General features: G+C 35.4%; 1 protein-coding gene across 1 annotated transcript in view; it reads left to right on the top strand.

Annotated features, from left to right (window-relative positions):
- CDH18 (cadherin 18) overlaps nucleotides 1-22,130 on the top strand; it is a gene marked incomplete at both ends in the record, with an annotated part of 320,575 nt that overhangs the window by 80,795 nt on the left and 217,650 nt on the right. The window contains one exon of the mRNA XM_081233726.1: nucleotides 7,889-8,183. Coding sequence (XP_081089852.1) covers nucleotides 7,889-8,183 — 295 coding nt within the window. The remainder of the gene's footprint in view (nucleotides 1-7,888; nucleotides 8,184-22,130) is intronic.

Below are 22,130 nucleotides of genomic sequence, written 5' to 3'. Positions count from 1 at the left end.
CTCCTTTATTAGTTTCTCATTGCTGCTATAACAAATTACCAAATTAGTGGCTTAAAACAATACTTTTTTTTCCTAATAATTATTTCGGTCAGTAGTTCAACATAGTTTTCATGTGGTTAAAATCAAGGTGTAGGCAGGGTCTCGTTCCTTCTGTAGGCTCTGGGGAAGAATCCATTTTCTTGGCTTTTCCCACTTCTAGAGATGTCTCTTGGGAGTTACACAAAGTTTCTTACATTTCAGACCCAGCAATGAAGCGCTGAATCCTTCTCACACTTCCATTGCTCTCTATCACCCAGCTGGGATAGATTCCTCCCCCTTTTAAGGACCCAGATATTCAGATCTGTCCCATCTAAAAGAAACCAAGGTAATTTCCTCATCTCAAAAGACCTCAACTTCAATCATATCTTTTTTTCATGTAAAGCAACATATTCAAACACTCCCAGAATAAAGACATAGACATCTTTGAGGGACAAATATTCTACCTACCATATTCCTTTATTTAATATCACCACTTCTATTTACCACCTGACCACTTCTGATATTACTTCATTTTTTCTCTCTTTCCTTTTTAACTGTGGGTCTTGCATATTGTGTATTGTCATGTTTTCTGCTTACTGTCTGCTTTTCCCCAGTGGAATGAATGTAGGCATTACCCAGGCAGGGATCTCAGCCTGTTTGTTCAGTGATGGATTTAAGTACAGAGTACCATGACTGGCACATGGTGGACATTCCAAAAAATGTTTGTTGGATGAATAAACTCCTCAAAGTGATTGACAGATCAAATGAGACTCTTACATTTTATTGTCAGATGAATTTTCCAAAAGACTGAAGCTATTCACACTTCCATTATCTTTCTTTGCCCTCCCTTCTCAGTGTAATTACTGCTTTCTTAACAAGGAAAAGGGGCTAAAATGAAGAGTGACGGACAAATTTAAATGGGGATAAAATCGCAGCACACTGGAATGTGTGGACAGTTGTTTGGGCCAGTATTTTTATGGAATTATAATAATGTTTAGTATTCTGTGAGGTTTTTTTATTCTCTTTAAAACCAGCTGCCAGAGCCACCCCTTTCTCAACTAGACCTTGACTGGGAGACAAAAGAAGACATGAGCTCTGACAGATAATAGGTAGTCCTGTGTCTTATATATATCTCCCTTCAATTCTAATCAATTGGTCACTTTTTGAGGCTTCCCAGAAATTAATAGCGAAATTCTCAACCACTGAATGCCTCCTGCACTGCCCAAATATTTGGCGCACCTGAATGGGGCTCTCTGAAGTAGAGCTGATGCCTACAGAATTAAAACAACCTCAGACTTTTTAGAGGTATTTTGTAGTTTTCCATCTTGTGTGTTAATAGCCCTAAGCTGCGATTCAGGGGTTATAATAGTTAAAAATGTGTTCCTTTCTGCTCCTTTTCCCTTCCTCCTTTTCATTCACCTGTTTCCTTTTCTAAGAATACCAATAAAGCAGTTAAAAGCTAGAAACTAAAATTCAACATGTGACCTTTGCATGTTTGCAAAGACCTTGGATGTTTATAGTTAAACAAATGCAAACCTTATTTTCTTACCCTCATCTAATTTCTTAACCTTTTAATTGATTAACATTAGTTTTGTGGTTGAACACAACGCTTTACTGTTACTGTTTTTAACATACCTTTTTACGTATTGATGCGTAATTAAAACTGATGGTTATGTATTCCTTTTTTTTTGCATGAAGAGGGCGATGTGTTAATTACCAATAGGCTGTTACTCTTCGATGTGTTTTTCCTTTGCATCAATTACTTATTAAGAGTTCAATTGAATTTTGTTTTATCTGCTTATAGTTTAAAATATAACACATTCTGGAATGAGAGATGCATAATAAGTTTTAATGGCATGCCTTTCCTATGATCCTCACATAGGTCTCACATTGCATCACTTGTATTTTATGTGGTGGAGAAAATGATTATAATGGAATTACCGTATAATATTTCTGACTGTTTCTACTGGAATTATTATTGTAAATAGATTTCCTACTCATAAAAATGCATAAATTATGTAGTCCAAAGTATCACAATTTTAAGTTAGTGACCTATCTTTATAATATAGCTTGAAGTCCTAACTAAAAGCAACTTTCAAAATTAATTGCTCTGACACCATCTTCTTAACCTTTTAGAGTTATTCGTCCCCAAAGGATAGAATATTATCTCAGTGAGGAATTCTGCATTAGAGTAAAAGATATACATTTTTAGATCTGGATCCTAATGTGGTCCAGGGTGAATAATTAGTCTTCTGAGGGGAACTCATGTGTGTCACATTAACTTTCTAAGTGCTGTGGGTTACTCCTTAATACTAAGGAAGCTATAATTTATTCAAAGAATGTCAGAGAAGTGTTCATTTTGCTTCACTTGGGTGACTATGTTTTCTTTCTGCATTCTCCTCCCCTTTTCTGTTCTTTAAAGAAAAATTAATTAACCCTATGTTTTTATGTGATCAGATACACAAGGATGTTTTACTCTTGCTTTAGGACAGTATAATAACTCTCCTTTAGCATAAAAATATCACTCACTATGCAAAATCTCATGACTCTAAAAGTACATTTCCACCACTGTGTGTTACAATAACACCAGTACATTTCCACCACTGTGTGTTACAATAACACCATGTTACTATTCTCTTTGTAGTATTTCTGAACTATATATGATGAAAGTCAACTTTATCTTCCAAATATTTTTATATATTTAATGTAAAAAAGATAGAAATCTCTCAAATCGTCTAGTAGCTAGTTAAATTTACAATGTAATAGTTTACTGGTTACTAAGTCAGTACCGTGTTTATATCCAGAGCATTCCTACTTTACATACTAGACTCCCATTCCCTTTCATTTGATGTCTCATTGCTGCCCACCCTCGAAGATAGCACATTTCTAGTCTGATTATCTGTATAACTTGATCATTTGTATCTAAAAGTTTTCTCTCCATGTCTGAAGATTTCTACCTCTACTACATTCATTACTGCTCATCCATTTCATTCATGTATTCATTCATTCACTCACTTATTCATCATGTTTTGCCTTACAAAACCTAATACAAAACATGTGTTCTTCCAGAATCTTAAAACCTACTTGTTAAGGAAAACAAGACAGTGTAGCCAGTGTTTCCCCCAACCTCTGTTGCAGAGTGCATGTTGTAAATAGAACTAAAGATTTGAAAATAGGTCCAATGGAAAAGAGGTAATCCTGAGGGTGGATCACTGAGAGGTGGGACAAATTGGGAGATTAGGAATCACATATATACACTACCATGTATAAAATAGAGTCTGTCATACAGAGTGAAGTAAGTCAGAAAGAGAAAAACAAATACCGTATGTTAACACATATATATGGAATCTAAAAAAAAAAAAATGTTTCTGAAGAACCTAGGGGCAGCACAGGAATAAAGACACAGATGTAGAGAATGGACTTGAGGACACGGGGAGGGGGAAGGGTAAGCTGGGACAAAGTGAGAGAGTAGCACTGACACATATACACTACCAAAGATAAAATAGGTAGCTAATGGGAAGCAGCTGCATAGCACAGGGTGATCAGTTCAGTGATCTGTGAGCACCTAGAGGGGTGGGGTAGGGAGACACAAGAGGAAGGGGATATGGGGACGTATGTATACATATAGCTGATTCACTTTGTTATACAGCAGAAAGTAACACAATATTGTAAAGCAATTATACTCCAATAAAGATGTTAAAAAAAAAAAAAAGCTAGTGGGGACACACTATAAAGCACAGGAAGCTCAGCTCGGTGCTCGGTGATGACCTGACCTAGATGAGTAGGATGGGGGTGTGGAAGGAGGGAGGTCCAAGAGGGAGGGGATATATGTATGCATATAGCTGACTCACTTTATTGTACAGCAGAAACTAACACAACATTTGGAGTAAAACAATTATACTCCAAAAAGATTTTTTTAATTAAAAGAAAATCATATAAACTATTAATCAATTGACCTACTGCTACTGTGCTGGGTTTCCACTAGTGTTACATGGTAACTCTCATTTCAAGATTCCAGCAGGCCAGATGAGAGATTTAAAAAAATCCATTAATAAAGTGATCACCTACCTTAGTAAAACACTCAAACTGAGTATTATCAACAACTTATGTAATCCAAATACATAGTTAAAATATTTTGATGTAACTTTGTGTTGTACAGTAATATAAATACTGGTGAAAAATACAGTTCACTGATTGTATTGCACATTTATTTTCTAATTAGACATAACTTCTGAAATATGCTAAGTTATATGCTAATTCTCAAAACTTTAAAAATGTGAAGTCAGCTTCAAGTTTTAAAATCTAAAGCCATAAAGCTACTGACATTTATCTTTTATTTGAATTATTTAGCATAATCAGTATAAAGCACAGAACATATAATTTTTTAACAGATGCTTTAGACTGACAACTTTACTACTTCTTTTACATATTTCTGTTTCTGGTCTACATCCATATGCCTATTTAAAAATATATATATAGTTAACTCTTTTTAATGTGAACCTTTAATCCAAGACTAAATAATTTCAAATTTAGCTCGCTAAAAATATAAAAGAGTATGCGAATATATCCTGAGGAAAAGAGTTAATTGTCACCATTGTTTTGTCTTTCAAAAATTAGCTGTTAGAAGGCTTAAACCTTGCCCTCAAGTGTTTTTAATTAATTATATTTATAATATATAGATTTATAAGTTATATAAAGTATAGCAATAGCTATTAAAACGATCTCACCTTTTGTTAATTTAATAACACAAAAGTTCCAGAAAAGATTTTAGAAACATTTGTTCAATGAATTTGTTGCTTTACTTTGCTGTGCTTTGGTCATGGATAGAGGCAAAGTTGGAGAATGTGAAACAGACTGTTCTATCAATGTTGCATAGATGTCTACTGCATAAATGATAAATCTTTTCTTGTAGGTGCTAAAATGATGTGTCAAGAGACATAAATAAATGAATAAATTCACTTTCTACATGCATGCAACTGTCTCTATGCAACTCATTTTACTGCTTCTTTTAGTAGTTAATTTACTAATGAAGTGTGAAACTTTGAAAGCTGTGTTTTTCATATTTTGCTAATGTATTTTTACTCCTTTTTAGAAAAACTCCAAAAAAGCAGTTTTGAAATGATTTAATTGGTTGAATCTAGCTGAGTGATTCCCATCAGAATTTTGTCCCTGATTATGTCCTATGTGTTTTCAAGAAATAAGTTAAACTTTTCCTGATGTACTATTATTTATGTTTCAGATGCCTTCATTTTCCCATAAGAATAGTTCTTTCCTTATATTGCCTTTTTCTATATTTTATATGTATTTATTTATAGCTGCATTGGGTCTTTTAAATTTTTTTAACATGTTGATTGGAGTATAATTGCTTTACAATATTGTGTTAGTTTCTGCTGTATAATAAAGTGAATCAGCTATATGTATACATATATCCCCATATCCCCTTCCTCTTGTGTCTCCCTCCCACCCTCCCTATCCCACCTCTCTAGGTGGTCACAAAGCACCAAGCTGATCTCCCTGTGCTATGAGGCTGCTTCCCACTAGCTATATATTTTACATTTGGTAGTGTATATATGTCAGTGGTACTCTCTCACTTTGTCCCAGCTTACCCTTCCCCTCCTGGTGTCCTTTTTTTTTTTTTTTTTAGATTCCATACGTAAGTGTTAACATTTGGTATTTGTTTTTCTCTTTCTGACTTACTTCACTCTGTGTGACAGACTCTAGGTCCATCCACCTCACTGCAAATAACTCAGTTTCATTTCTTTTTATGGCTGAGTAATATTCCATTTTATATATATATATATATATATATATATATATATATATATATATATGCCACATCTTCTTTAACCATTCATCTGTCAATGGATACTTAGGTTGCTTCCATGTCCTGGCTCTTGTAAATTGTGCTGCAATGAACATTGTGGTACATGTCTCTTTTAGAATTATGGGTTTCTCAGGGTATATGCCCAGTAGTGGGATTGCTGGGACATATAGTAATTCTATTTGTCGTTTTTGAAGGAACCTTCATACATTCCCCATAGTGGTTGTATCAGTTTACATTCCCACCAACAGTGCAGGAGGGTTCCCTTTTCACCACACCCTTTCCAGCATTTATTGTTTCTAGCTTTTTCATAATGGCCATTCATTTCTGATGCAGGCTTTCTCTAGTTGTGGCGAGCGGGGACTACTCTTCACTGAAGTGGGTGGGCTTCTCATTGTGGTGGCTTCTCTTGCTGTGGAGCATGGGCTCTATGGCACGTGGTCTTCAGTAGTTGTGGCATGTGGCCTCAGTAGTTGTGGCTCATGGGCTCAGTAGTTGTGTTTCATGAGCTTAGTTGCTCTGCGACACGTGGGATCTTCCCAGACCAGGGATCGAACCCCTGTTCCCTGCATTGACAGGTGGATTCTTAACCACTGTGCCACCAGGGAAATCCCTATATTTTATCTTTTAAAATATACCTTCTAAGAGTTCAGAGACTTTAACATAAACCTTGAAAATTTTCACTTTACTGTGGCTAGAAACCAAAATGCTATGTGAACAAGGCTATATATTTTCAATGTTTGCAAGGGTCAGAAATGTGCAAAAAGTGAGTAGTTGAGGTTATGTGATGAAAAAGGTTTCATATGAAGGATAACTGTTCAGATCTCTTGGGAGAAACCATTCTTCAGGTATGTGTTTGCAATTTAAGAAAATACTGAGGTTGTTCTTAGCTAGAAATATAGCAGTAGTATTCATAGAAATATTTAACTGAACTTTGATGTTATAAGTTATAGCAAGATATTAAGTGTGAACCATAGGCAGTTTAAAAGAATTTGCTAATATATATATGATAAAAAGAAGCTTATAATTATCTTGCCGTTATTTATCTTTCTTGTTGAAATCCTCTGCTGAAATATTACTCTATAATGTCTATTCAAAGAATATTCGATCATTTTAATTTAATAAGTGAAATTTTTTAGTGTATCTCAATTAATTAAAAATTAGGAGGCTTCCCTCATGGCGCAGTGGTTGAGAGTCTGCCTGCTAATGCAGGGGACACGGGTTCGAGCCCTGGTCTGGGAGGATCCCATATGCCACGGAGCAACTAGGCCCGTGAGCCACAACTACTGAGCCTGCGCTCCACAACAAGAGAGGCCGCGATAGTGAGAGGCCCTCACACCATGATGAAGAATGGCCCCCGCCTGCCACAACTAGAGAAAGCCCTCGCAGACCCAACACAGCAAAAATAAATTAATCAATTTTAAAAAATAGGGCCTACTTATTGATTAAATCTATTACTGTTATTTAAATTTTGAGTTAATGTTTCATAAATTTTCAAGAAAGAAAATATTCTACCACAAGTATTTTTAAAATTCTAAATGTAAACAATTAATCTAGAAAATATTTATTTTTGTAAATTATAAAATTAATGCTTCTGTGACAAATAAGTGCCTCTTTTGTGGAATTTTTAATAAATAATTTGAATGTCAATTTGTCTTACAGTGTTTTAAAAAAATCCCTACAAATGTGGAAGGCAGCAGTGATTTACTGGTAGTTTCTTTTTTCAGTTCTATTCTATGTAGGTAGTAAAGTGTGTATTTAGTAGAATGACCACAAGTGTTATTGTTTTTCTTTTAATAAGTATTGCTTATTAATTTTTCTTCCATCAATAATTGTATCTTAGGCAGATCATAATAAAAATATCCATATTGATACCAACTGGAGAAAAACTGCACTCCAATAGATGATTGTAGCAACCCATGGGACACTGTGGAGAGAAGAAAAGTCACAGTCAAACTAAGTATTAAATTATAGATTTAATAGAGAGAACACCATGTGAATGAAGTTGGAGTATAATTTCGTGTTAAATTATTCCATCTTTATTTACAGCTGCACTCCAATTCTGACAAAGGTGATGGATCTGTGAAGTACATCCTTACTGGAGAAGGTGCTGGGACTATATTTATCATTGATGATACCACGGGTGACATCCACTCAACAAAAAGCCTAGACAGAGAGCAGAAGACCCACTATGTGCTTCATGCTCAGGCTATTGACAGACGAACAAACAAGCCCCTTGAACCTGAATCTGAGTTTATCATCAAAGTGCAAGACATCAATGACAATGCTCCAAAGTTCACAGATGGACCATATATCGTAACTGTGCCTGAAATGTCAGATATGGGTAAGAAACCATTTCTATATTTTGGCATTTAATATATTTTTGGTGATCCAAAAATCATCTTTTGAAGACCAGTTTTTAAATTTTTTGGGGGGAGTGAAGAAATCTGAAGAAGTTCCAAAATATTTTCAAAATTTTCTATGGCCTAAGGTATTATAGAATATTTGGCCTAGCTATTCTAATATTTATTAAAACAAATTTCTGAATCTGTAAGTTTAAGAAACAGCTTGATCTCAAGGTAAAACAACCATAAATGAGAAAACACTTGCAATTCTTGCTTAACTGGCATAATTCTTTGACCATACCAACACATTCAGTGACAATTTGTATAGATACATATAATATAATGTTGGAAATCAATTGCTATGTCTTTTATGCTTGCAGGTTATGATTAAATTATAATAGTATTAATAGTACAAGCAATAGCTACATTAATCAATAAACTTTGCTGATACTCCTAAGCATTTACATCCCTTATTTATTTGAAAATATATGACCACCTTGTGAAGTATTTTGAATACCGCTTTAAAGCTGTGCATATTGGTGTACAGTATATAAGTAACTTTCCGAAATTCTTTCCTAAATTGCTAGAAGAAATTGACTCTAGGCTGTCCTGAATGCAGAGCCTGCACTGCATTTGACAAGTCGCGATTGAGGTCTCCAGTCTTCTGATCATCTGGGGTTCTCCCACCACTCACAGATTTCCATGGTTTAGCTATTTTAGTTTATTTTCATCTCAGATGATAAATTTCCTAAATATAATTAAAATAAAGTTCAGCTGTGATAATGATATTTTTATTACCTCTGTGAGGCTCTCAGTTTGAATTTAGAATGTATATTTTGAATAAAGGTTTTACATAATTAAGTTTTAAGTTACATATTTAAGTATATGTATGGGTTTTAAATTAGGTATTATAGTCATGAATCAAATCACTCTGTGCAATTGGATATATATATATATATATATATATATATATATATATATAGTTTTTTAATTTGAATTTTTTTCCAGTTTTTTTGAGATATAATTGACATACAGCACTGTATGAGATTAAGGTGAACAGCATGTTGGCTTAACTTACATATATTGTGAAATGATTACCACAATATGTTTTGTTAACATCCTTTGTCTCATATACATAAGGATTTTTAATTCAAGATTGCAGTTTATATTTTTTTCCCCACATCCACTCATTTTAGCTCTCCTGAGATTAGCAGATAGCTTCTGAAGCCATTGGGGAAGCAGGTTAGAAAGAGAGTCTAAATTATCCTTCTTAACCATAATCTCAGGGGAAAGCCATTGCTAATCTGGCTCCCCAGGGACCAGAGTAGAATGCAGGGTCCAGACTCAGAGAGCCTGTGGAAAGGCCCAGAAGACACTCATGCTCATTGGTCTCTTAGGAAAGTTGAACAACTCAACACCATTATTTCTGGCAGGTGAGAGTTTGTGAGAAAACTCCAGAACAGACTTGCTCCTAGCACCTTGTCAAGGGACTGACAGCCCATCTGCCAGTCCTCTTCTCCTATAAAAGCAAAGAGCTCTATGACTCCACCACTTGTGAGAATGCCACTGGTAAGGTACTGCCAGGGGCCAAGTAAGAACCCCAGGGAGTGCAAAGGAAATGACGGTCACCAGTGCAGGCAAAGCACCATAGAGAGAAAAATGGGCACAGCAGTCATTACCAAGAAAGAGTATTGAACCGTAGATAATCAGAGCACTTAGTGTTTTAAGCACACTGCAGAGAGATTTCCGTAACTCAAAGCCGTGTTTTCTATAAACAAGTAAACAACAAAAAAATCAATGTATGTATTGAAGCATGAAGGGTCACTGATAAGACCCAAATTATTTTTCTGGAACTTAAGAACATCCCAGACTGGAAGAAGGAGCTAAAAATCAGAGGACAAAAATGCAAATATATGGCAATTGTGAGAAATAGATGAGACATAGAGTTTATGTTAATTAGACCTAGCATGTGAATAACACATGTTTCCAGAGAGCAGGAAACAGCAGATGAAGGAGAGGGTTATAAAAATGTTATAAAAAAATAACACTTTTTCCTGGAGGTGAGGAATATACAGAATTTACAAGTTTAACAGACTTTCTGAGTTCCTGGAAAGGGTAATAGAATAAGAATCAAACTTAGGCTTTAGGAACTTTGCCAGGATTCAACTAAGGATACAGAGAAAATTTTTACAAATTTTCAGATATTTAAAAATTACCTATTAGGAAAAAACATTTTCACATCATATTTATCACTTGAAATATTTGAAAGTGGTTAACAATTGAATACCACTGTCAGCCTACAGAGAAAAGACTGAAACCCCAAATCATTCATTCAGGCAAAACATGATTCATCTGTTAGCATGAAATAAATATGTGGAGAAGGATCCAGAAAGTATATCATCCTCCCACCTTATCTAGAAAAATATTTAGGAAAACAGGTGACATTGAAAATAGTTGAAATGAATCAGAACAGAGATTGAAAAGCCAAGGAAAATGACAAGGGGAGGAAAAAAAGTTATCAGAAATGTACCCTGAAATATATACGTGTGTGTGAACACAGTGAAAGCTAAGTGGGTACATGTGAGCCTGTTAAAGAATGCTGGACATTTAGGAAGCATGAAGCCTAAAGGAATCATTGCAGCAAAGGCTGGAGGACTTTGGAACAAGCCAAGACATTTCAGTCCTCATTTAGGACTTGGAGAGAAAGGTAGGAATGGGAGGGAAATACTAGTGAAGCTGATCCTTGAACTACACGGGTGTGAACTGCGTGGGTCCACTTATATAGGAACCTCTTACACAAAGGCCAACCGTAATAGGTTATCTGTGGGTTTTTGACTGCACAGGAGGTTGGTACCCCTAACCCCCAAGTTGTTCAAGGGTCAACTGTATTCTTAAGTTCTTTTATGGAGACAAGTATGGTTGAAGGAGAAATATTTAATGCCTGAAAGTAGTGGAGAAAGGGGACAAAGCAGAGTAGGCTTTCAGTCTCTTTTGTACCACAGTTCCACGCATGATTTCTGGTGTATGGCAAGAAAGAGTATGGCAAGCTTTAGGCTGAATATTGGAAATCATATTGTGTGTGTGTGTGTATGAACTCACTGTGGAAAAACAAATACATAAAAATCATTATAATAGCATCAAATGCATATTGTAATATGAACATATGGAAGGTGATATAAAAGTTAGTGGAGTGAGAAACTCACTTTACATTGTGGGCTTAAGAGTGAGTGGTATTTGCACTGCTTCTAATTTTAGAAATTAAACAAACAACAACAAAAAACTAGTTATGTGGTGCAGGACAGAACAGTAAACCATGGCAGTGGAGACAAATGCAGCCTGCTCTCTGTTTCTGTAAACAAAGTTTTATCAGAACAAAACCATACCCATTCATTTAAATATTGCTATGGTACTTGAGCTTTGCAGTAGCAGAGTTGAGTTTGCAGCCAACACTATGGCTCACAAAGCCTAAAATCTTTACTATGTTGCCTTTGTTTGTTTGTTTCTATTGGGTCACCTTTATTTCAACCCTTGGGCGGAGTCTAGGTCAGAGGGCTTTTATAATTTTTTTATTTTATTTTACTTTTTTTTTACATCTTCACTGGAGCATAATTGCTTCACAATGGTGTGTTAGTTTCTGCTTTATAACAAAGTGAATCAGCTATAATTATAAATATTTTCCCATATCTCTTCCTTCTTGCATCACCCTCCCTCCCACCCTCCCTATCCCACCCCTCTAGTGGTCACAAAGCACCGAGCTGATCTCCCTGTGCTATGTAGCTGCTTCCCACTAGCTATCTATTTTACGTTTGGTAGTGTATATAAGTCCATGCCACTCTCTCACTTTGTCACAGCTTACCCTTCCCCCTCCCCATATCCTCAAGTCCATTCTCTAGTAGGTCTGTGTCTTTATTCCTGTCTTACCCCTAGGTTCTTCATGACATTATTTTTTTTCCTTAGATTCCATATATATGTGTTAGCATATGGTATTTGTCTTTCTCTTTCTGACTTACTTCACTCTGTATGACAGACTCTAGGTCCATATGTTGTCTTTTACAGTAAAAGTTTGCCAACCTCTATTGTAAGGGATTTTAGAGAATGACCCTCTAATACTCTTGATAGACAGTCATCTGCTGATCCAGGGCAGTTAGTGTTCTGACAGCCCAGCTGACTATATACACATATACAAAAACATGACATTTGTCACAAAAAAATAGGATCATGCTTCTTCTTCCCTTTAGGTAAATGCTGTTAGTTATCCAATATTCAGCTTCCCCTTCCCTATTACTAAGAGGACTGAGTTTTGATCAGGGTGACACTGTACAGAATTAAATATTCACCTCCTACCATACCTTTTCATCTAAGAATGACCATGCGATGTAATTCTAGATGGTAGGATGTTAAGCACAGGCAATTAGGTAGAACTTCCAGGAAAGATGTAGGTTTCCTGTCAAAAAATCACACCCGGCATAGTTCACCCATCACCATTTTCCTTTCAATTGTTGCCTAAAGCAGACGTGGTACAGAAATGTAGCAGCCACTTGCAATCATAAAGATGAAAGCCTGTTGCTTAGTGCAGAAAGATAAAAGGGTCCGGAAGAATGATCCATTACAGAACTGATGCTCCTGTTCTGGTCTGCGAATCCCAAGAGCCTTCTTACGAAAGTAAATCTCACCTTTTTAAGCTACCGAGTTGGATTTCAGATACATGCAGCTGCACTGAATCTGAATTGATAGGTGGACAAATTCTAGGTTTCAACATGAACCTAATAACCAAAGAATTGAAGCTAATACTGATCCAAAGGAGTGGCGAGTAAGGTTTTAGCATCAGAAAAGAAAAAGTGATGCCAGTTTCTATTAAGTGGCTTGATTTGGGAATGATACAGAAAATCATCCCTCCTTTCCATTTCTACTATGTAATTGTGATGCTAGATGATTTTGCTATGGCACCAATATTTCTTTCTGTATTTGGTGAAGCTAACAGTTGGTTTCAAATGTCGAAATCATGTTTCCTATCAACTGTAGAATCAATTGGATCCATAGAAGTTCTGATGAGTGGATAAAATGACTACAATCAAATAAACATGGGGAAATTACATTAGCAGAAGATTCTTAGGAAAAATAAACACATGTTAATTATGCAAAAAAATCTCAAATTTCACTAGTAATTTAAGAAACCACGAAGGAGAAGGAGATAGCAATGTTCACCTACCAAGTATGCAAATTTGATAATTCACAAAATTGTTAATGTGCAGAACCGTTAGCAGAAAGGTTGATTTTCATAGTTTTTTGGAGGGTAATTTGACAATGTCTATCAAAATTTTTAAAAGAACATATATCTATGGTAGAAAACTATTTTTTAGATATACTGACATGGATATGCAAAGATATAAAAGGAAGGATGCCCCTTGTAGTATTGTTCACAATAGTGAAAAATAGAAAACACACTTAAAGTATGCTGATAAAGAAGTTCTCAAATGAATGATTCTTCATATACTGATACCTTAGGCAGCCTTAAAATGAATTAATTTTTTTGTTTGTTTGTTTGTTTGTTTGTTTTTTTTTTGTGTGTGTGTGTGTGTGTGTGTTATGCGGGCCTCTCACTGTTGTGGCCTCTCCCGTTGCGGAGAACAGGCTCCAAACGCGCAGGCTCAGCGGCCATGGCTCACGGGCCCAGCCGCTCCGTGGCATGTGGGATCTTCCCGGACCGGGGCACGAACCCGTGTCCCCTGCATCGGCAGGCAGACTCTCAACCACTGCGCCACCAGGGAAGCCAAATGAATTTAAACGGTGTATGCTGACATTCAAAGATCCAGAGTATTTTAGTGAGAAAAAAGTTTTCAGAAATCTATGTGGAATAGAAACTACTTTATTTTTAAAAATAAATACGAGTTACAGAATATGCATACTCATACATAAGAAATATCTGAAGGAGACACACACACACGTAAAAATGATTACTTCTACAAAGAAGGCTGCAGGTTTATTTGGTATGAGAGAAGTACATTCTTCTTTATTAAAATAATATATACATGGTATTTATAAAATGATAATGAAAAGTAAAATGTAGATTTGTGAAAATAGACATTAATAATATTTACATTTAAAACTATACCAGTTCCCAATACTAATAATAGCTAACAATATTGTGATAGGTGACAACAAAATTTTCACAAGAGAGGGTGACTGATAAGATCATTGTTTTTACCATATACACATTACTTGAGTTTTGAATCATCCAGTCATTAAAAAAACAACTGTATCCTTTAATCTCTCCAATTCTTTCTGGAAAGAAGGAGAGAGAGAGTGAAGGCATTTAGTGTGCCAAGAAATGTGATAGTGGCTAGTAATAAAATGGTAAATAAAACAAGACCCCTAAATTTGAGCAGGCTGCAGACTTGTAAACAGAACATTTCAATATGGCGTTTGATAAGCAAAAAAATAGAGGGCCCATACAGTTGGACTGGGAGCCCTGCTTGCAGACTAGAGAAGACATCCTCTGAATCTTATATAATGTATGTGGCTTTTTTCAGTTAGACAAGGAGAAAAAAGTGCATTTTACATAGAGGACACATGATAAAAAACACTCCTCTCTCTTCCCTGTGGGGTTGTATAGTTTAGAGTGTGTGTGTGCATGTGTGCAAGTGCACCTGCTTGTGTGATTAAGGGGGCATAGACAGGATCATCATGCAAATGATGGATTCCCTATAGAGCTATGCAAAATGTGATATGAGAATACAGAGGGGGAAAGAGAAGGCAGTACTAGGGACCTCTTATGTATGCACGTTTTTATCAGATGACTGTTTCTTGTATATCCATTGCTAAGAAATGGTCGTGGAGCCCTCCAAGGAGTTGCTGGGTGTTATATTGCCAGTGAGAAAAGCATAATGTGGTAGTATATTTCTGTCAGTGAGTAACAGAAAGCAGACAAAGTCTGTGGCATTCTGGATGTTTTCAAAAAGAAAGATGCAAAATAAACGGAAGTGGTTTTTGATGCATGTTTTAAAATAAGGTTTTTCTTTATCTCTTAGATTTACATACACCATGTAATTTCAACTATTATCTAGGGAATCATATCCCCTTAGAAGAGTTTTGCAACCTTTCCACTATTGACATTTGGGACTGGATAGTTCTTTGTTATGGGGGCTGTCCTGTGCATTGTAGGATGTTCAGTAGCATCCCTGGTCTCTCTACTTATTAGATTTCAATAGCATCCCTCCCACCGCTGCCATATCTGATGTCTTCAGACATCGCTCAAAGATCTCTGGAGGCCAAAATTGCTCTCAGTTGAGAATCAGTGCCCTAAGAAACATGCAAAATAAAAGAATTAAAATATTTCAAAATAGAAACATGAATGGGAGAAAATATATTTGTTAAATTTCAAGTCACTTCCGAAGAGAATCCCATAGTGTTGAAATGCTCGTGCCATATATTTTGTGATCAAAACAAATTCTATCTGCCCAGGTAAGCAATTTTCATGTTTAAGTATTAGTTGCCATATTTAAATGGATAACATTATGAAAACAGTGAGGAAAACCATTGAATAAAGTAGGGATATTTGTGCTCACAGAAAGAAGAGTAACAGTGTGGCTACATGACAGTCATCGTGGTGCTCATTTAAATCTGCCTGTTTTTGTAGCATTGATTTAGAAAAGGACAATTTGAATTATGATGGGTGTCTAGTAAGCTACTGGGTGTCACATTGCTTTTTTAAAAACTTATCTAAAAATGTGATTGCCTTCAACAAAGTGAACATATTTGGACAGAATGACATTATAATATTCTGGAGGGCAAATGTAACCTGATAGGACTGTGAAGAGACTGGTACATATTTTATCAATACACACTTAACAATTTTTGTTTTCTTTTATTCTCTGATATGTGGTTTATTATCATTCCAATCTTGATGACTTTACCACCTCCTACCGATTATTCTATAGAAGTGCTTCTTTACTTTGATTTTCCATAATTTTATTAAAAGCCTGTGTTTTTCAAAGAGGACAGTAACCATGAGATGAAATTATTCCCTTTTTGGAGTCAGTGTTCGGGTGCATGTGTGGCTTTTTGAAAATGAAGATAGAATGAATAAAATATTATTTGTAAATAGCATTGCCATTCTCAGATGGAAAGGGAACAATTGTCTTAAGAATTTTAGTGATATTATGATAATATATACTATTATAAAAAAGCTAGCAAAGGTTTATTTTTATTTTTTATTTATTTATTTATTTAGTTTTTTGCGGTACGTGGGCCTCTCACTGCTGTGGCCTCTCCCGTTGCGGAGCACAGGCTCCGGACGCACAGGCTCAGTGGCCATGGCTCACTGGCCCAGCCACTCCGCGGCATGTGGGATCCTCTCAGACTGGGGCACGAACCCGTGTCCCCTGCATCGGCAGGCAGACTCTCAACCACTGCGCCACCAGGGAAGCCCAAAGGTTTATTTTTAATTGTGTGTATTGGTAAATCTCTTTTTTAAAAAATAATAATTTTGTCTCTTCTATTAGTGTGTAAGAAACCCACATTTCTTCAATTCTAATATTGCTTTTGCCTGGAATCGAAAGTACAAATTTAAATTTGGTTGCATTGCAATCACCTTAAATTTTCAAAAAATTGCTTTATATAGGGAAATTGTTTCAAAGAAAATCATGCCAGATCATAGTCTACTTTGCTTGAAAATAAATTTCACATCTTCTTTTTTTTTTCATGGAAACATATTTATAAGGAAATATATAAATCTCTACCTATTCTCTTCTATATGTTAATAAAATATACCAATAATTAAACATTATTTAAAAGCATTTTTAAATTGTAAGAGATTATAGGAATAATTGTTTTTAATTAATTGGAGAGAGAATAGAATATACTTTATGAAAATTATGAATATATAATTTATGAACTCTAATTTCAGTGGAGTACTAAAACTTAATTTGGCATATCAGGAGAAGATACAAAGTTTTACTCTATGACCCTTAAATTCTGCAAGGTTCTTTGTCTTTGGAGATGTATTAATACATCCCCAATCTTTTTCATGTTTTCTTTGTTCCCTTCCAACCTCTAAACCCCAGACCTGTTTCCATTTGCAGCTGTGTTCTTTGTTGCAAAGCAACAAGAAGAGACACCAGCTGTGCTTATTTTATTGTCCTGCTTGTTGGGGAAATAATTTAATTCTTCCCAAGCATCTTGGGAGCTTCACCTGGATGTCTTCCAGGATTCTAGTAGCCATTTTATAATTATTACCCTGGGGTATAACTTCAGAATGAGATAATTTCAGTAAAGTGAAGCTGACACTGCAATTCTACATAGTAGATTAGAGTGCATATGAAGAATCATATAGAGCAAGTGGTGAATCATACATTGGACAAAATTTTCGAAGATTCATAAGTTTTTTTCTTCTTAACTTCCTTCTCATAACTTTTCTTCTGTATCAGTTAGCTTTTGTTCTGTAAAAAACCAAACCACAATTTACTGGCTCAAAATATCATCCATTGTACATGGACCATCAGACAGAGAAATTAAGAAAACAATCCTGTTTACAATAGCATCAAAAAGAATAAAATACTTAGGAATAAATTTAACAGAGGAGGTGAAAGATCTGTACACTGAAAACTATAAGACACTGAGGAAAGAAATTGAAGGAGACCAAATAAATGGAAAGATAGTCTGTGCTCATGGATTGGAAGAATACTGTTAAGATGTCCATATTACCTAAGGTAATCTACAGATTTAATAGAATCCCTATGAAAATCACAATGGTGTTTTCCACATAAATAGAACAAACAATCCTAAAATTTGTATGGATCCTCAAAAGACCCCAAGAAGCCACAGCAATCATGAGAAAGAATAAAACTCGAGGCATCACACTTCCTGATTTCAAACTATATTATAAACGTGTAGTGATCAAAACAGTGCAGTACTGGAATAAAAACAGACACATAGATCAATGGATCAGAATAAAGAGCCCAGAAGTACCCATGTATATATGGTTAATGAATTTATGACAAAAGAACTAAGAATATATAGTGAGGAAAGTATAGTCTCTTTGATAAATGGGGTAGGGAAAACTGGATAGCTACATGCAAAAGAATTAATCTGGATCCCTATCTTACACCATACACAAAAATCAACTCAAAATGGATTAAAGACTGTTGAATGTAACACTTGCAACCATAGAACTCCTAGAGGAAAACATAGTGGATAAACTCCTTGACATCAATCTTGGCAACGACTTTTTAAATTTGACTCCAAAAGCAGAAATAAACAAGTGGGACTTTAGAAAGTTTCTACACAGCAAAGGAAACCATCAACAAAAAGAAAAAAAAAAAAAACTTCATGAAATGGGGGAAATACTTCACATTCATTCTTAGGGCAGCATTTCAAGAGAGTGAGAGCAGAAGTTTCAAGGGTTTTCGAAGAGAAGGCTCAGAAGTTCTACTACTCTAATTTTGCTGTATTCTATTACTGTACATCACTTGAAACAATGTTCTGTAAATATTTATTGAATGATAATATGTCACCTCTTTCCACCTACACTTATGTTTGGAGGAAAGAGTTTGTAAAAATACAGCCTCTTAATTTTTTGAACATCATTGTTTGGATATCTGGTAAAACAGTTTTATTGCTTTATGGAGTAATGATTCTTTTTTATTTTCTTGTAAATAATTACATTTGTTTTTTTTCAAGAAGGACCACAAAACCAATTTATTTTCTCACTTTTATTCAATGATTGATATGATCTACCAGATTGCATTTTATGCTACTTCAGATTCCTTAGTTTCTCCATTTACTTTTTTAGAAAGTATACTAGACTTGGAATTCCCCAATAAAACTGATCAATTCATAATAGAAAGTACTTCACTGGAATAGATAAATTATTTCACCATAAGTTGGACCCGAATTTACAAAAATTAAATCTCTACATTATGTTTTTTTGTTTGTTTGTTTTTGGCCGCACCATGGGACTTGCGGGATCTTAGTTCCCTGACCAGGGATTGAACCCAGGACCTCTGCAGTGAAAGTGCACAGTCCTAACAACTGGACTGCCAGGGAATTCCCAAATCTTCATGTAATGTTTTAAAAAATATATTCAAAAATGATTTTCATGTATATGCTCCTCAGTGTAGGAAATGTGAATACAAAGCAAATCAATCAGTTTTGGCAATTCTAGATACAACTTATGTTCAAGTAAATGTAAAAAATATAATGGGTGAAATTTTCATAATGGCTAAAGGAACATTCTGGTGTATAAATTAGCCTTGGAACTTAATACTTCTCTTCATGGAGATAATGTCTTTTTTAAAAAAAATACAACTAAATTTTTTTACTACACCTGACCTTAGGGCATCCTGGGCTTATTACAGTGGTCCCCAACATTTTTGGCACCAGGACGGGTTTCGTGAAAGACAATTTTTCCATGGACGGGGGGGGCAGGTTGGGAGGGTTGGGGGATGGTTCAGATGGTAATGTGAGACACGGTTCAGGCAGTAATGCAAGCAGAAGCAGTTAGCAGCAATGGGGAGCGGCAGATGAAGCTTCATTCTCTCGCCCATCGCTCACCTCCTGCTGTGTGGCCCGGTTCCTAACAGGCAGCAGACCAGTACCTGTCCATGGCCTGGAGGTTGAGGACCCCCAGCTTATATTTTATTGCTCACTACTTTATATTATACATTAATTTGAGCTTATCTGATATTTTACTGATTTGTAGGTCCTTCACATTTTTTATTATTTTATTTCTGTGTCATATGCACCTAACAAAGTATCACAAATATAATAGTCAATAAATAAATAGACTCTATATGGAATAAAGACAAATTATACTTTTTATAGAGGTGAAGAGCTATTATTCCATGTGATTTTTCCCTGTATACTTATCACATAAATGTATAGATAAAAAATTTTCTTATGAAAATCATTCTTAATATTTACAAAAATTTACTGATATTTTATATAAATGTATCCTAATTGTGACCACTTTTGTTGTTTTTCTCCCTCTCCTCTCCTTTCCTCTTCTTTCCTTTCTTCTTTCTTTCCTTTCTGGAGAAATAGACCAAACCAAAAATCGCATATTAGACACTTGCCGTTACTTAATTATCACTGATAAATTATAAAGTGAAAAATATGGGAATTCCCTGGTGGTCCAGTGGTTAGGACTACGCACTTTTACTGCCGAGGGCCCGGGTTCAGTCCCTGGTCGGGGAACGAAGATCCCTCTAGCTATGCCAAAACAAAATGAAACAAAAAGCCTTGAAGCAGTCTTTCTGTCACTAAGCCTCTCTGAGTCTAGAATCACTGTCCTAAAATGAAGCAGCTATACATTCCCATCATTATATATATATATATATAGTGTGAAATCATTGTATTAGAGCACATACTGCTGAAATTTCATTCTAAAAACTCATGTGCAATAAATTCAACCTCACTTTTTTTGGTAGTTTTGCCATTTTCTAGGAGTCAGTTATAGAGTGAAGGCATAGCAATCAGGTGTGGGGTGAACGTTCTGTGTTCAAGTATACAGAGAAGGCTCAGAATGAGGTATAGGGAAAAGGCTCAGCAAAGAGGACTAGAGTGAATACACAGTGCCCAGCAAACAGGTACAGAGTGAACATACAGGGATCAGGACCAGAGGAAGTCATTGTGACCACTTGTAGAATGAAGACACAGTGATTAAGTATAAAGTAAAAACACTGCATTCAAGTATAGCAAGAAGGTATAGTGCTGAGGTGTGACAGAAGGCAAAGTGATCAGGTAGAGAGAGATGGCACAGTGAGAAAGAGGAATGTCTGTGCCACCGTAGATTCCTGCTGCCATCTACCAGATGTCTTTATTCCCTCTCTTTTTCAGGGTTCAGTCCTTGAGAGTCATAATTGCCTGCCGTCTGTCTTAATTGAGAGTCCTCTTGAAGTCCGTTAAGTTTCTCTCAGCTAAATTTCATTTCCCACCTTAGTAAATGGAAAATATTTTCTTGCTCCCATACACTGGTAAGGAGAAAACTCTGTGAAGGTTAGTCTAGATCTTTTATGCTTTCACATGTTAAGCGGCCCCCTTATTATTAAATATCTTATGGTCTTTATTATGCTGAGGTATGTTCTCTTTATATCTACTTTGTTCAGATTTTTTTAAGATAAGGGAGTGTTGAGTTTTGTTAAACACTTTTCTGCATCTATTCATGTGACTTTTATTCTTCAAATTGTTAATATGTTGTATCACATTGACTGATTTGCAAATATTAAACCATCCTTACACTCTTGGGATAAATCCCACTTGATCATGGTGTATGACCCTTTTAATGTATTGTTAAATACATTAAAAAAGGGCGGTGCTGTGTGTGGGTGTGTGTGATTTTCCTCTCTGGTTTTGTTATCAGGGTGATGTTGACCTAGTGGAATGAGGAGTTCAGAAGCACATTTTCCTCTTCAATTTTTTGGAATAGTTTGAGAACTATATACCTTAATTCTTCTTTAAATGTTTGGTAGAATTCACCTGTGAAGCTATCTGGTCGTGGATTTTTGTTTGTTAGGTGTTTTTTTGATTACTGATTCAATTTTGTTACTAATGATTGGTCTGTTCATATTTTGTACTTTTTCTTGATTCAGTCTTGGAAGATTGTATATTTCTAGGAATTCATCTATTTCTTCTAGGTTGTCCAATTTGTTGGCTTATAATTATTTGTAATAATCTCTTATGATGCTTTATATTTCTGTGGTGTTGGTTGTAACTTCTCTTCCATTTCTGATTTTATTTATTTGAGCTTTTTTTTTTCTTCATGGGTCTGGCTAAAGATTTATCAATTTTCTTTATCTTTTCAAAGAACCAGCTCTTAGTTTCCTTGAATTTTCTATTGTTTTTCTAGTCTATATTTCATTTGATTCTCCTCTGATCTGAATATTTCCTTTCTTCTACTAACTTTAGGCTTTGTTTTTCTTCTTTTTCTAATTCCTTTAGGTGTAAGGTTA

Source organism: Mesoplodon bidens (genome assembly GCF_964165515.1).
Source record: "Mesoplodon bidens genome assembly, chromosome: 4".
Lineage (NCBI taxonomy): Eukaryota > Metazoa > Chordata > Mammalia > Artiodactyla > Ziphiidae > Mesoplodon > Mesoplodon bidens.
Note: the sequence above shows the minus strand (reverse complement) of the source record. Positions and strands in the feature narration are given on the sequence as shown.